The 12,096-nt window shown below is 36.4% G+C and overlaps 1 protein-coding gene across 4 annotated transcripts in view; it reads right to left on the bottom strand.

The window, feature by feature from the left end:
• The window catches only part of LOC121409011 (extracellular tyrosine-protein kinase PKDCC-like), a 54,824-nt gene that overhangs the window by 15,594 nt on the left and 27,134 nt on the right, over positions 1-12,096 (bottom strand). Inside the window, exons 3-4 of one of the 4 annotated variants that reach the window (XM_041600784.1) lie at positions 11,622-11,713; positions 4,013-4,958 (exon numbers count right to left, since the gene is read on the bottom strand). In XM_041600784.1, coding sequence (XP_041456718.1) covers positions 4,013-4,921 — 909 coding nt within the window. In that variant the 5' untranslated portion in view covers positions 4,922-4,958; positions 11,622-11,713. Of the gene's footprint in view, positions 1-4,012; positions 4,959-5,465; positions 5,738-11,621; positions 11,714-12,096 lie in introns of those variants that run through there. The other 3 variants (XM_041600785.1, XM_041600786.1, XM_041600783.1) reach the window with 3 other exon arrangements.

The raw sequence follows: 12,096 nt of genomic DNA, 5'->3' as shown, positions 1-12,096 counted from the left end.
TGACGAATATAATAGGTGATCTGTCATATTCATGACAGACCACCTAATAATGAAGGAAAAAAAAAAAAGAGAGTCAAGCGAGGTTTGAACCACCGACCCTAGCATTACCAGGCAGGTGCGTTATCCAGTCGACCACGATCTTCCGGACAGACAGGGAGCGCAAAACAGGAAACATATTGTCAATGTAAATTGTTGCAAGTAGAAAAATGTCATGATGACAAACCTAGTACAAATTCCAGTTTTGAGAATAGTACAAGCTTTAAAATGAAACAATGGACATATTGTCTAAAGGGTACATTCTAAGGTAAAACATATTTAAAATTTGGCGAGAAAAGACCAATATTTACGTAATTAGAATCAATTTACATGAGTGTTGTGACATCATGAAACAGAAAACACTAATTTTTAGTTCCGACGCCATGTTGATGACGTCACGATGTTTTTAAGGGTCAAATGTGGCATAAAATCATATCTCCAATTCATACTCTATTCGAATAGGAAAAAAAATTGGGGGTCAACAGACTCCTTGAAGAGCTACAGTGAATTGTATAAAGGCATATTTTTGCCCACTTATGACTTATTTTGCGAGTTTGCACGCGCGTGTAATGCAAATTTGAATGGACGCGCATTTGCGTATTATTGGTCGTAAGAGGCTGAATGAGGTATCAAATTAATCAGAAGATAATGGACAATGGACAGACATAAAATAAATGACGACTCGAACAGGCATACCGATGGTAGGAGCAAAAACGCGCACGCATACCTGTGCGCGCGCAAATTTTTGACATGCTCAAAATGGCCTGAAACGTACCCAAATTTGACCACGATTGATTTGGGGAATTTTAAAATTTTGACGCGCGCGTACGTGCGCGTCGTGACCTTTGCATGACCTCTGTTGACATGTCCTGATGACCTGTCATCTGAACTTGATATGATGCAAATATGAATGATTTATGATGATTAGTTGCGATGATATGATCAATAATTTAATTTTACAAAATGGCGCCTAGATGACGTCATCACGATTTGATGACCTTGAAAAGTTTCGTTTCGCGATTCCACAATAATATCCATACATGACATGAAAATCAAGAAATTTGACAGGCCCGATTTTGAGATAACCTGGGAACAAAATTTGGCAATAAAAATAAAGTAAAATCTGACGAATATAATAGGTGATCTGTCATATTCATGACAGACCACCTAAAAAAGAAAATTCTTACGAAATTAATAGTTGATCTGTCGATTGACAGATCACCTAATTATAAACAAGTGGAGTGCCTCTGGCAGTATCGCCTGCATTATATGATTCAATTAGCAGCAGTGCTGACTTTGAAAATATGGATAATCACTTAGAATAAACATCATTCATATGATGATAAAATACTATTTTCACTGACCCTAAATGACATTTGACCTTGATCATGGGACTAAAAACATGTGCTAAACGATCATTCCTACTTGATTATCCTTATGCCTATGTTTCATGAAGACATGAACTACATGTACATGTAGATCTGTAAACTTTCTAAGTTATGATGCAAATTCAACAAATTATACCCCAAACACGGCCAAAGTTCATTGACCTTATGACCTTTGATCTACTGTAGGTAATTTGACTTGAAACATGCACAGGATATTCAGGGATGCACAGTTGCTCTTATGTTCAAGTTTCATGAACGAGATCCATAAAATTTGTAAGTTATGGCAATTCCACAGATACCCCCAACATTGCCAAAGATCGTTGACCTTATTGACCTTTGACCTCAGTAATGTGACCTGAAACTCAGGCAGAATCTTCAGTGATACACCATCACCCTTATGTCTTAGTTTCATGAATTAGGTCTATATACTTTTTAAGTTAGGACGACATTTCAAAAACTTAATCTTGGTTAATTCTATATTGATTCCCCCAACATGATTGACCCTAATAAGCCTTAATGACCTTTGACCTTGGTCATGTGACCTGAAACTCAGGCAGAATCTTCTATCCTTATGTCCAAGTTTCATAAACTAGGTCCGTTTACTTTGTAAGTTATGATGACATTTCAAAAACCTAAACTTGGTTAAGAATCAATATTGACGACGTCGCCGTCGTCCGGAAAAGAGGCACCTTTACTCTTGCTCTGCTATGCATGAAGACAAGACAAAAATCAAAACATCTCCTTTTTGCAAGCATTTATTTCTCTTTGCTCACTGGTTGTATTACACTACATGTAAATCTATTTTACATCTGCAATAGAGAATACAGAGCACAAACTTTTGAAAAGGGCACATCATTTCAAAAATGAAAATTGAATTTAACCTGTAACAGGTTTTCAAATTAGGTGAGGGATTGTATGACTCTCCCCTGTGTTTGACAGATTGTTGATGGAAGGAAATAATGCACCTTACATCAGACAGCATCGGTTTCCATTTAAGCTTGGACCAGTTCCAATAAATTATATTAATGTCTCTGATGGTATAAAAACTAAATGGTAGAGAAAGTAACAATTTTCTGTCTAATACACCAGAAAGGGAAGTAATTTTTCTTAACTATGAATTTATGGACATGTAGGCCCCATGTTTATCAATACCACTTTGAAACATTGCTAAAAACAATAAATTATGTAAAGTGCATATCATTTCAACTATAAGAACACAAATCAATTATTTACGAACTTAACGTAAAAAATCTTCACATTCAAAGTGTGGAGCTAGTGCTATTTAATTTTTATGAAACTTCTGCAAAAAACAGGGAGATGAAAACAAAAATTTTCTCCATGAACCAAGCATACAGTATAGTAATTTACAAAGGATCTTATCACTCTAACAGGGTCCATAAAAAAAAACATTTTGATCCACCTGACGTACAGTTTTAGCCCCTGGGTATTTTACCAGACATAAAAACTAACAACCAATAAATGAGAAAAAAAAAAACATTTTAGTTCAAAATTGTTTTGAATCCAAACATACTGAATCTGCACATTCAGATTAAACCCAACTAGTCAGCAAAATTTGTAGCCCAGTCACGTTAAGGAACACAAATCAAATTGACTTTAAAGGAAACAGAATTTTGTATTTTGACGGAAGGGGAAATAAGCAATGAGACAAAAACAGTTACTGTTCATCTAAGATTAATGATTAAACCTTGACAGTTCTACATACAGGTATCCATGTTACATTTCTTTTTTAATAATCCGTTCTTCAAAGAACAGAGAATGATGATGGTTTCATGGAAATACAGGAACTTGCAATTAAGTAAATCACATGTTTGGGAAGAGCTGGAATTCTGTTCATCAATTTAGCTACATCTCCAGCAGCAAACCAGGCTACCTTCGCTGTTATTAATGAAGTAGGTCCATATTAATGGATCATCATCAAAATCATTCAAACATGGACCAGTGCTTGCCAAGAACGGTACTGTAGTTACATGTTCTTACATGATCATGTAGTTTTCAAGGAAAGATAAATTTTCTACTGAAAAAAATAGTTCAAAATCAATGACAAAGAATTGTTGCAAACTGATGCAAAAGTGTGTGTTCAATGTTGATTTTTCACTTTAAAGAGCAATATGAAACATGATTAAAATACAATTACAAAATGTTGATATTATTGAGAAGCAAAGGGTGTGTTCAATGTCCCCCACATAAAGGCACATACATTAAAGTCAGCGTCTTTCGGAATTCAGATCGTGATTCGGAGTAAGATTTAAACACCAAAAAAGGTACTTTGGAAATGCAATCAGCTCAGATTTTGATCCACCTGACGTAGAGTTTTAGCCCCTGGGTATTTTAGGACCTTCAGCATTGCGAATGCAATTAAATGCAACAATGACAACAATTCAGTTTTCTGTAATCAGCTTTGTTTTTTAACACTGAACTGTACATTCCTGGTCGTGTTTGTATTCTGTGTTTTGTAAAAGTGTTTTCAATCATGATTCCTGTTGCTGTTTAAATTTGAAAATCAACACTGAACACACCCTAGGAAGGAACTTATCGTTGGCAAAGATCAAGATTAGAGGAAAACTTACTTTGACTCTCCTTGCCCAAGATTCTTCAACCAGTTCATGAAGATGAACAGGTGTCCCTAGCTCTACGACCAAAGTGATACCCCTCTCCTTGATGTTTGGACTCCCAATTTCACTACGAGCACATAGTCCTATCAGCTTCACTATGTTTGGGTGCCTGACCTGACGAAGGATCATGGCTTCTTTCAGTACTTTATACATAGCTAGAAGGAGACAGTCCTCCCTTTTGTGGTAGATACCCCTTTCAAGACAATCCTTCACGCTTTTAACCTGCATCCCGGCGCTCTTGATCGCAACCTTCCGGCCAAGCAATGTCCCTTCCTGGACAACCTTGGTGTGGCCCTGTCCAATTGTCTTACCAACTTTGATGATGTCCGTGTGCTTGCAGCTGTAAATTTGCTGCTGGATCTGGTTGCCATTATTACCATGGACATTACCAGGTGAATCTCCAACCCCTTCCCACCCACTTCTTTCTTCATACCCCCGAACCTGAATGGTGCTGGCATGTTCAGAGTTGGCCTGCTCCTGCAGGTCCTCAATCTTCCCCAGGAGTTCCTTCTCATAGGCTTCTGCCTCTGAGAGCTTGCTCTTCAGTGTCTCTACTGCATGTTCCAGATGGTTGATCCGATGGTAGTTTGAAAAAAATGATCCTCCCTGGACAGTTGCTCTGATTCCCCCACTGCTAACGGTGTAAAGGAGGAGTGTGACTGAGATCAGGCTTGATAGAGCAATCGCCGCTGTGTATGTTTGTAATCGAAGGAGCACCCTCATCCTGGGGCAGAGTATAAAGGGCAGCAGTGGAACTGCTTGAGGTTGGTAGGTCCCCTGTGTCCCATGGGGGCTTCCACTGTGCTTCCAAGCAGTTACCTTGGAATAAAAATCTGAGGACTTTACACTTGGTAGGTACGTCATCAGCTCACCATTGGTCTGTTCTCCCCATCTCAGTTATCTAAAGAGAAGGTGAAAAGAGAAATTTGGAGTTGACATGAGAGGATGAGGACTATATTAAGCTACTTACTACAACTGCAGTAAAGGCTATTAGCCCTTGCTTTAGAAACAAAAAATACACCTTTATCATCCATTCACCTAGAAATAATCTATTCTGAGGCGAACAATTATCATTATGTACCTGGGTTTCAGTCAGGCTGCTGTTTTTAGAGCTTAGAGCATTCAAGGAATTAATCCTGCTTGGTATTCATTCACCTCATCTTGGTTGAGTGGAGCATAATACCAATTCTTGCTAAGCCAGGTCTCTCCTTGAAAGATGAGTCAGAACCACTAGATCATTAAGACATGTATATCTCCTTGTTCCCATCTTCTTCTCTCCATTTCTCTCTTTTTCTTTGTTGTCCTCTCTTTTAAATTCAGTAATGTACATACAGTATGCAATAGGCATATTTTATAAATCTCCTCATTCCCCTCTCAGCTACACCATCTCAAAGACAGCCGTATTTACCATTGGCATCTTTCTCTAACTGTAAGGTTCGGGTCAGCCCAAGGTGTCGATCCCAATTACCTGATCCTCAAAGAAATCCTCTCTGAAACCCTTGGCACGTCCTGGCTGATGCTGAACAACTTCACACTACCTAGAACTGAATTCCCCTGATCTGACAAGAGGCAGAACTTGAGAGCTTGCCAAAGTAACATCCGCTACTCTCTGCTGGCATACACGCGAATGCAACATGGAGAGCATACAACACTCTGCATGCATGCTCTCAAGCCCTGACTAACAGTTAATACTCTATGCTCAACCTACACCCCCCCCCCCACCAAAGCATTCATGTAGTATTATTTACACTGCTAGAATGATCAACATGATACTATTGTGAACATTCAGCTAGAGGGAAAGATTTAAAGGTCTACAAGGGATTTTATTTTAATACAAGGGATTTGGTAACATTGATAGATTTACAAATCCTCATTTTGGGCTGTGAAAATAATAGTTTAAAAAAAAAACATGATCAAGGAGACATCTGTGCTTTTTTTTTTATTTCTGTGGTCTGACTCATGCACTTAACACCACCACCAAGTTTAACATGGATATGCTTAACATTGACAAGGTGTTTAATGATATCATTCATGTAAACCAAAATTTAGTGTTGGATTTAGGTATAAAGGCAGCCTCTTCATACTCAACACCAAACTTGGAATCAACCGTTGAATCTGACAACACTAAATGGTCAAATGACCAATCAAAGGTTATGCTCCACTTGTAGATAACAAGCATAAACTTGTTTTCTGTCTTTTGTTTGTTGGTATATTCTGAGCATGATGGTAGGTTACATCTAGCTCACCTAATGATAAATGAATGATTAGAATTAAATCACAAGAAAAAAAAGCCTTTGCTTACCCCAACATACATTATACACAATGATTAAACATTTAAGCAGAAATACATGCTAGATATCAAATTATATATAGTCCACAGGAACACTATTTTATTCTAAAACAGAATTGTCAATATTCATGTACAGTAAGGTGTTGCTCGCATGTGGTTTTTAAAGGCCTGCAATGAAATAGAGTAACCAACAGGGTGTCATTTACTTTGTAAATAGAATGTGCAAATACAGCCAGGTCATATGTCAACATTACAGACTGCATTGGATAACACTGTCAACAAATATTTGTGTTGTTAAGAATTAAAGAAGGACTATTTTAATCATTTTATATGTGCTCATCATTATAACTGCTTAAAATTATAAACAACCAGGGAATAAATTTCAGTAAAAAGATATTAAAATATGTAATGGAACACATACTTGCCAACGATGATGAATAAAAAAAGTGGTAGACTCAGCAAGGAGCAAAGTGACTGTCTGGCAGAAAGCGGGTAAATGCCACACCAGCTTATTCAGAATTTTTTCCTATGACACTTTTGTCTGATACTTGATACATGTAACTACTTTAATCTACTATCTATCATCAAAGATTCTTGGGTGGAGCTTGGCCATAGTTATCATACGATTGTGTTTACCCTGCATATTCACACAATTCATTGTATTTTTATAGTAACATCTGCTGTTATTCCCCAAGTGTATCACAGCTCATAATTTGGGCATGTGTTTCAAGTTTACGAATTTACTGATTGGAATCATGTTCAGGTAACACTGCAAAAAAGGGAAGGAAAGCACTTTTTTCTCCTATGATTAAAAATGGCCAACCAACCCAATTTATTCAAAACAATTGGCCAGGTTGGTTTGTTTTTCAAAATAACAGCCAGGTTCTTTTTTTGAAATCATGGTTGAACTTAAGAATAAAATAAATTTTCCTTAAAAATAACCAAACATACACTTTTGAGGGAGTTTACACCAAAAAATATAAAAAATGAGGCCTCTAAAAAAGGTAGAATTGGAGAAAAATCCATGATCATGAACAAATGTATAGAATGAATATCAATTGTTTGAGGATAACACTAAATCAGAGTCACACCTTTCCTTTAGTAAATGTAGCTATTAAATACCCCATATAAATCTTTTTGGTTACCTCTAATTTACCTCACATCATCCCTTTTCCACTGGAGATCTCAAATTCACAAGATATGATTGCATTATTTGTGCCCATTTTGAGAGTACACTGTAGTGGGTTGTACTGTACATTCATGTGTGTGTGTGGCCGATATGTAAATGCTATTATTTCTGCTTACCTTTTTTTTAAACAGTAATATGTCTCTTTAATGTTTTCTTTTATTTTGCATTGTCAGACTCAGATGTACCATTTTTCATGAAAATGAATTTTGACAGTTCTGAAGTATTTGCTACATATGATTCATTGAGATCATTAAATTATGGGGACAGTAATGACTTGCTTGCATCAATCACTATCACTCCTATCTACAAAAAAATCTTGGATGTTTGCAACCCATACAGACAGATTTTATGTTTTTACTTTTTGCCTCTTGACTAGACTTGACAAAAAAGCATGCCCTAAATCTGTCAGTATGGTGCATTCCATCTCCAAATCTTCTGTTTTGTTTATTTCCAGTTCTCAAGATCATGCAAAATAGTAATGATTTTTTTTTATGGTGGAGTTATCTACATGTACATGTACTCTCTGCCTTCACCTGCCTTTCTCCATCACTTTTTCTTCATCTTAACCTTCTTCTCTAACTACTCTTCCCTCTTCTTAATTGAAGTTAAATTTCCTCGTCCACATTTCTCACCCCATTTTCGTAAATTTTCATTTCTTCCATTCCTCCTCCCCCTCCCATCAGCATTCCCTTGCTCATCACTCTCCTTCTTTCTCTCTTTTCTATTTTTGCTCCCACGTTTCTCCTGATCCTTCATAACTTTTCATCACCTTCACTCCCTCTCTTCATCATCCTCTCATTTTCCTCCTTTTTTGTTTTCGTTTTAATTTCATATCATTTCCGTCTCATTTCCAGAGTAACTTCCGCAATTTCAACAAAGAAAAAGATTAACTTTTTACCATGGTAACATGACATCTTGCATGATGACACTACAGTACCTTGTCAACAACATTCCTGGACCATGAAACACAAAAACTAAAGTGATTGAATATAGGATAGGTTTTCAGAATAGGTCATAACGAGCAATCAATTCTACAAATCAATCCCAAAGTCTTGTGTTATGTGGCCCAGTCTGTCTTTTCTCAGGATTGGCTGAAAGAAGGTAAAAAGAGTTTAGAACACATCCTTTCTGGATCAAATCCGATACTATCAACAAAACTTCCCAGGGGTATTCCAATGACATACTGAAAGCTAAACATACAATTGATCGGTTTTGATCCCAAACCTCAGATGACAAACTTAGTCAGATTCCCAATAAACACATTGAAATCCATCAAAACAACATTCAAAAGCTCAATCCCTATTCAACGTTATAATCCAATATCCGATCCTAAATAAAGCCGCTATTTGAGTAGAAATGATTTATAAACACAATAAAAATTTCCAGCTGAATACCCTACTCAAAATATCTGAGCTGTACATAAAGATCAAAGAATAAATCCAGAATAAGCTAATGTAAATGAAGCATGTATTGTGACTTGAGTGTGTACAATTCAACCTTCAAGCCAAACCAACAGTTATTATTTGTTTGATGTTGAGTTGTACATCGACTTCTGTGAGTTATGGTTAATACATATAGCTGACTATACATGTATACCCTTCCCGGGGGGGGGGGGAACAAAGAAACATGGCATGTTACCATGTTACGTATGTAACATAATAAGGGGGTCAAAACACTAAAATATTTAAAAAAAGAAAGGCCTTTACCAGAAATTTCGCAAGGAAAGCCACATGTTTATTGTCAAATTTGCGAGGGTATAAGAAATACTAAAATGTTTTATTAAGGATGTACTTTTTGCCCCAACACAACGGTACGTGTTTAGAGTCTGATTTGCACGAGGTGTGGGAGGTGGGGCCATAATAAACTGAATGTAGGTAAAGGTTAACCCGACATCTGTGACACCCAGGCCATGACATAACAATGAAAATATTGCTGTACTTGATTAGGAGTCATTCAGGGGATACTTACCAAGGGTATCATTTTGTTTCCGATGCTTGTTAAGGGTAGGGGGGTGCATCTTCAGAATACATGGATATGGAAAATACTTGTTTAGGGTGCTTTTCAAAACCCCATGGTCGCGCTTGGTATCCAATCGTCAATGGAAGAGGCCCCCTGCGATAACCTTGACTATTTTTTCTTTGCAAATGTCTATTACATGGAATTATTTTCTTTATTAAAATGCCAATGGTTTTGTGTGAGGGTTTGCATTCCTCAGACCTCTTGGCATAGACATTGTAATAGTGCATGCTCTGTGTATAACATCATAAAAAGTTTTTTTTTGTGAGCCCTGGACCAGGGTCCATGGATAACCATTTTGTACTCCCTTCTCCTTTTCTATCATTTAACAAAAAAAATTGCATCAAATTCAAATTATTATTTTGGTACACTACACTATTTGTCTTTGTTATGATGGAATAACTACAAAAAAATCCTTGATATTAACTGTATATATGTACAGTACTGTATTCTGATCCTCACAGCTAGTGTAGGCTGAGTGATGATCAACTACCAAGTTAAAATGTGGATACTGATAACAAAGGGTCTCCTCAAATGGGTGAGTGGTGCATTTCTATAAAAAGATTTATGAGAATAATGCAGATTCCGACATTCATCATCAACAAGGCCTCTTAAACTGACTCATGACATGAAAACATGAATTTAGACGATCAGACAAAACAAATACAAAGAATTTGGGGGGCAAATAGGGGAATTCAATTTTGTGTTATTCTTATCATGGAGGTTGGACAGCAAGGGTTCTTCTTCTTGATGGATCAATAATAATGTTTGTAAACTAACTTTTAAAAAAGAAATTTCTATACTTGCATAATGAAGGAAAGCAAGATATCTACATGTAGGGGAGACTGGGGTTAGTTGGAACATGGGGTAAGTTGAAACATTGTAAGCTTCTTTAATGCCTATAAAATAGATTTATGCAATACTGCCCTCAGTTTATTGCAATAATAATTGAACACTGTAGTATTATTAATAGCAATAAATTTAGGGCAGTGTTGCATTAATTTAATTTACAGGCTTTAAAGAAAATTACAATGTTTCAACTTACCCCATGTTCCAACTAACCCCGGTCTCCCCTACTATTAACATTTTCGATACCAAGTCTGCCTTTAATTCACAAGGAGTTGAGAAAAGTAAGTCAAATTAACCAGCAAAACAGAATGATACATTTTACAGTTCTATTTTGGTTGGAGGTTAAAAAGGCAAAGATTAACATTAAATGCAGATAAATTCCATTAAATTCTTCTCCTTTACCCATGAATAGTTTTTACAACTTTTCCCATAAAAATGTTTATTCACCATGTTATAATAGTACAATGTGCTTGAAGCACCATGTATTGTATACCAGAAAAACATATCTAGCAGACTAGCAACAAACAAGAAAAGGTGTTCCAGAGTTGCTCTAGAGAAGCAATGCCTTCAAAAAAATCAAGTCACCCTGCCCCCCTAAAAAAAAAACCTATTTCCATTTCCATTCTGGGAAAAGGGACATATTTCAATTACTACCCAAAACGTGACATTCTCTACTTGGAAGAAATCCAATACCTTCCCACATCATGTTACAAAAAAATTAATTTACAATAAACAACAATCCAACATTGTACTTGTACCTTAACTATTCATTTTTGCTCTGACGAAGTAGCCATTGAAATTATTCTAATATAAAATAGAAACAAGTCATACTGATGTTGTTTACAGTCCCTGTTTCTGCCAAATGAGGAGCTTACTGGCACTTTTATTTGGCACCAAGCCTAAAAGAAAAAAAAATGTGGATAGACGAAAAGAGAATCAGCAAAAAATAGAAGAGTCTGCATGCAGACTTTAATTCCAAGTGTGCTGTACGCATACATGTAAGCTGAAATTCAAACAAAGCATCTTCCATTTTATAATCTACCAAAATCTAATGTTACTTAGAAAGAAATATTTAATATCATATCATTATCAGAATAAATGTTAAATGCAAAACATGACACTGAACTTTCGGACCGCAACAAAATTATTATTTCTAAAACATAACACTACATGTATGTCATACAATAACAATCAAATATACTGAATATTTCTACACTTACAATGCACAGGCTTGGTGAATATGATGTCTCCAAATAAAGAATCACTTAAGCTATGGGTGAAACATCCGACTCTTCGTACCTGATACACTTTCCTAAAGGAGTAAAACCACCATCAAATAACTCTTTGTATAAGAGCAAGGTGTCTGAGATTCACATCAATGGCTAGAAAAGTGCGTGATCACATCACATGTTAATGTTATCCAAAGACGTAAGCTCTCACAGCTCTTCATCTTCACCCAAGTTATCAGAGTCTGGTCAAATCAGATTACAATTCAAGCATATCCCCAAGTCGGTCAGACCGGGAATCAAGTACGTCAGCCTAAATGTAAGATCTCAGCCAGGACTGGATATTTGAGCTATGGACACAATGACTAAATACTTGCTGCCAGTTTCCTCTATACAATGTCAATTGCAAACTTGCACACTGTAAGTCTATACAGGCCTATATATCATAACTACCAATACAGTATATCAA

Source organism: Lytechinus variegatus, chromosome 2 (assembly GCF_018143015.1).
Source record: "Lytechinus variegatus isolate NC3 chromosome 2, Lvar_3.0, whole genome shotgun sequence".
Lineage (NCBI taxonomy): Eukaryota > Metazoa > Echinodermata > Echinoidea > Temnopleuroida > Toxopneustidae > Lytechinus > Lytechinus variegatus.
The sequence above is the reverse complement of the archived record's forward strand: the minus strand, read 5'-3'. Positions and strand labels throughout refer to the sequence as shown.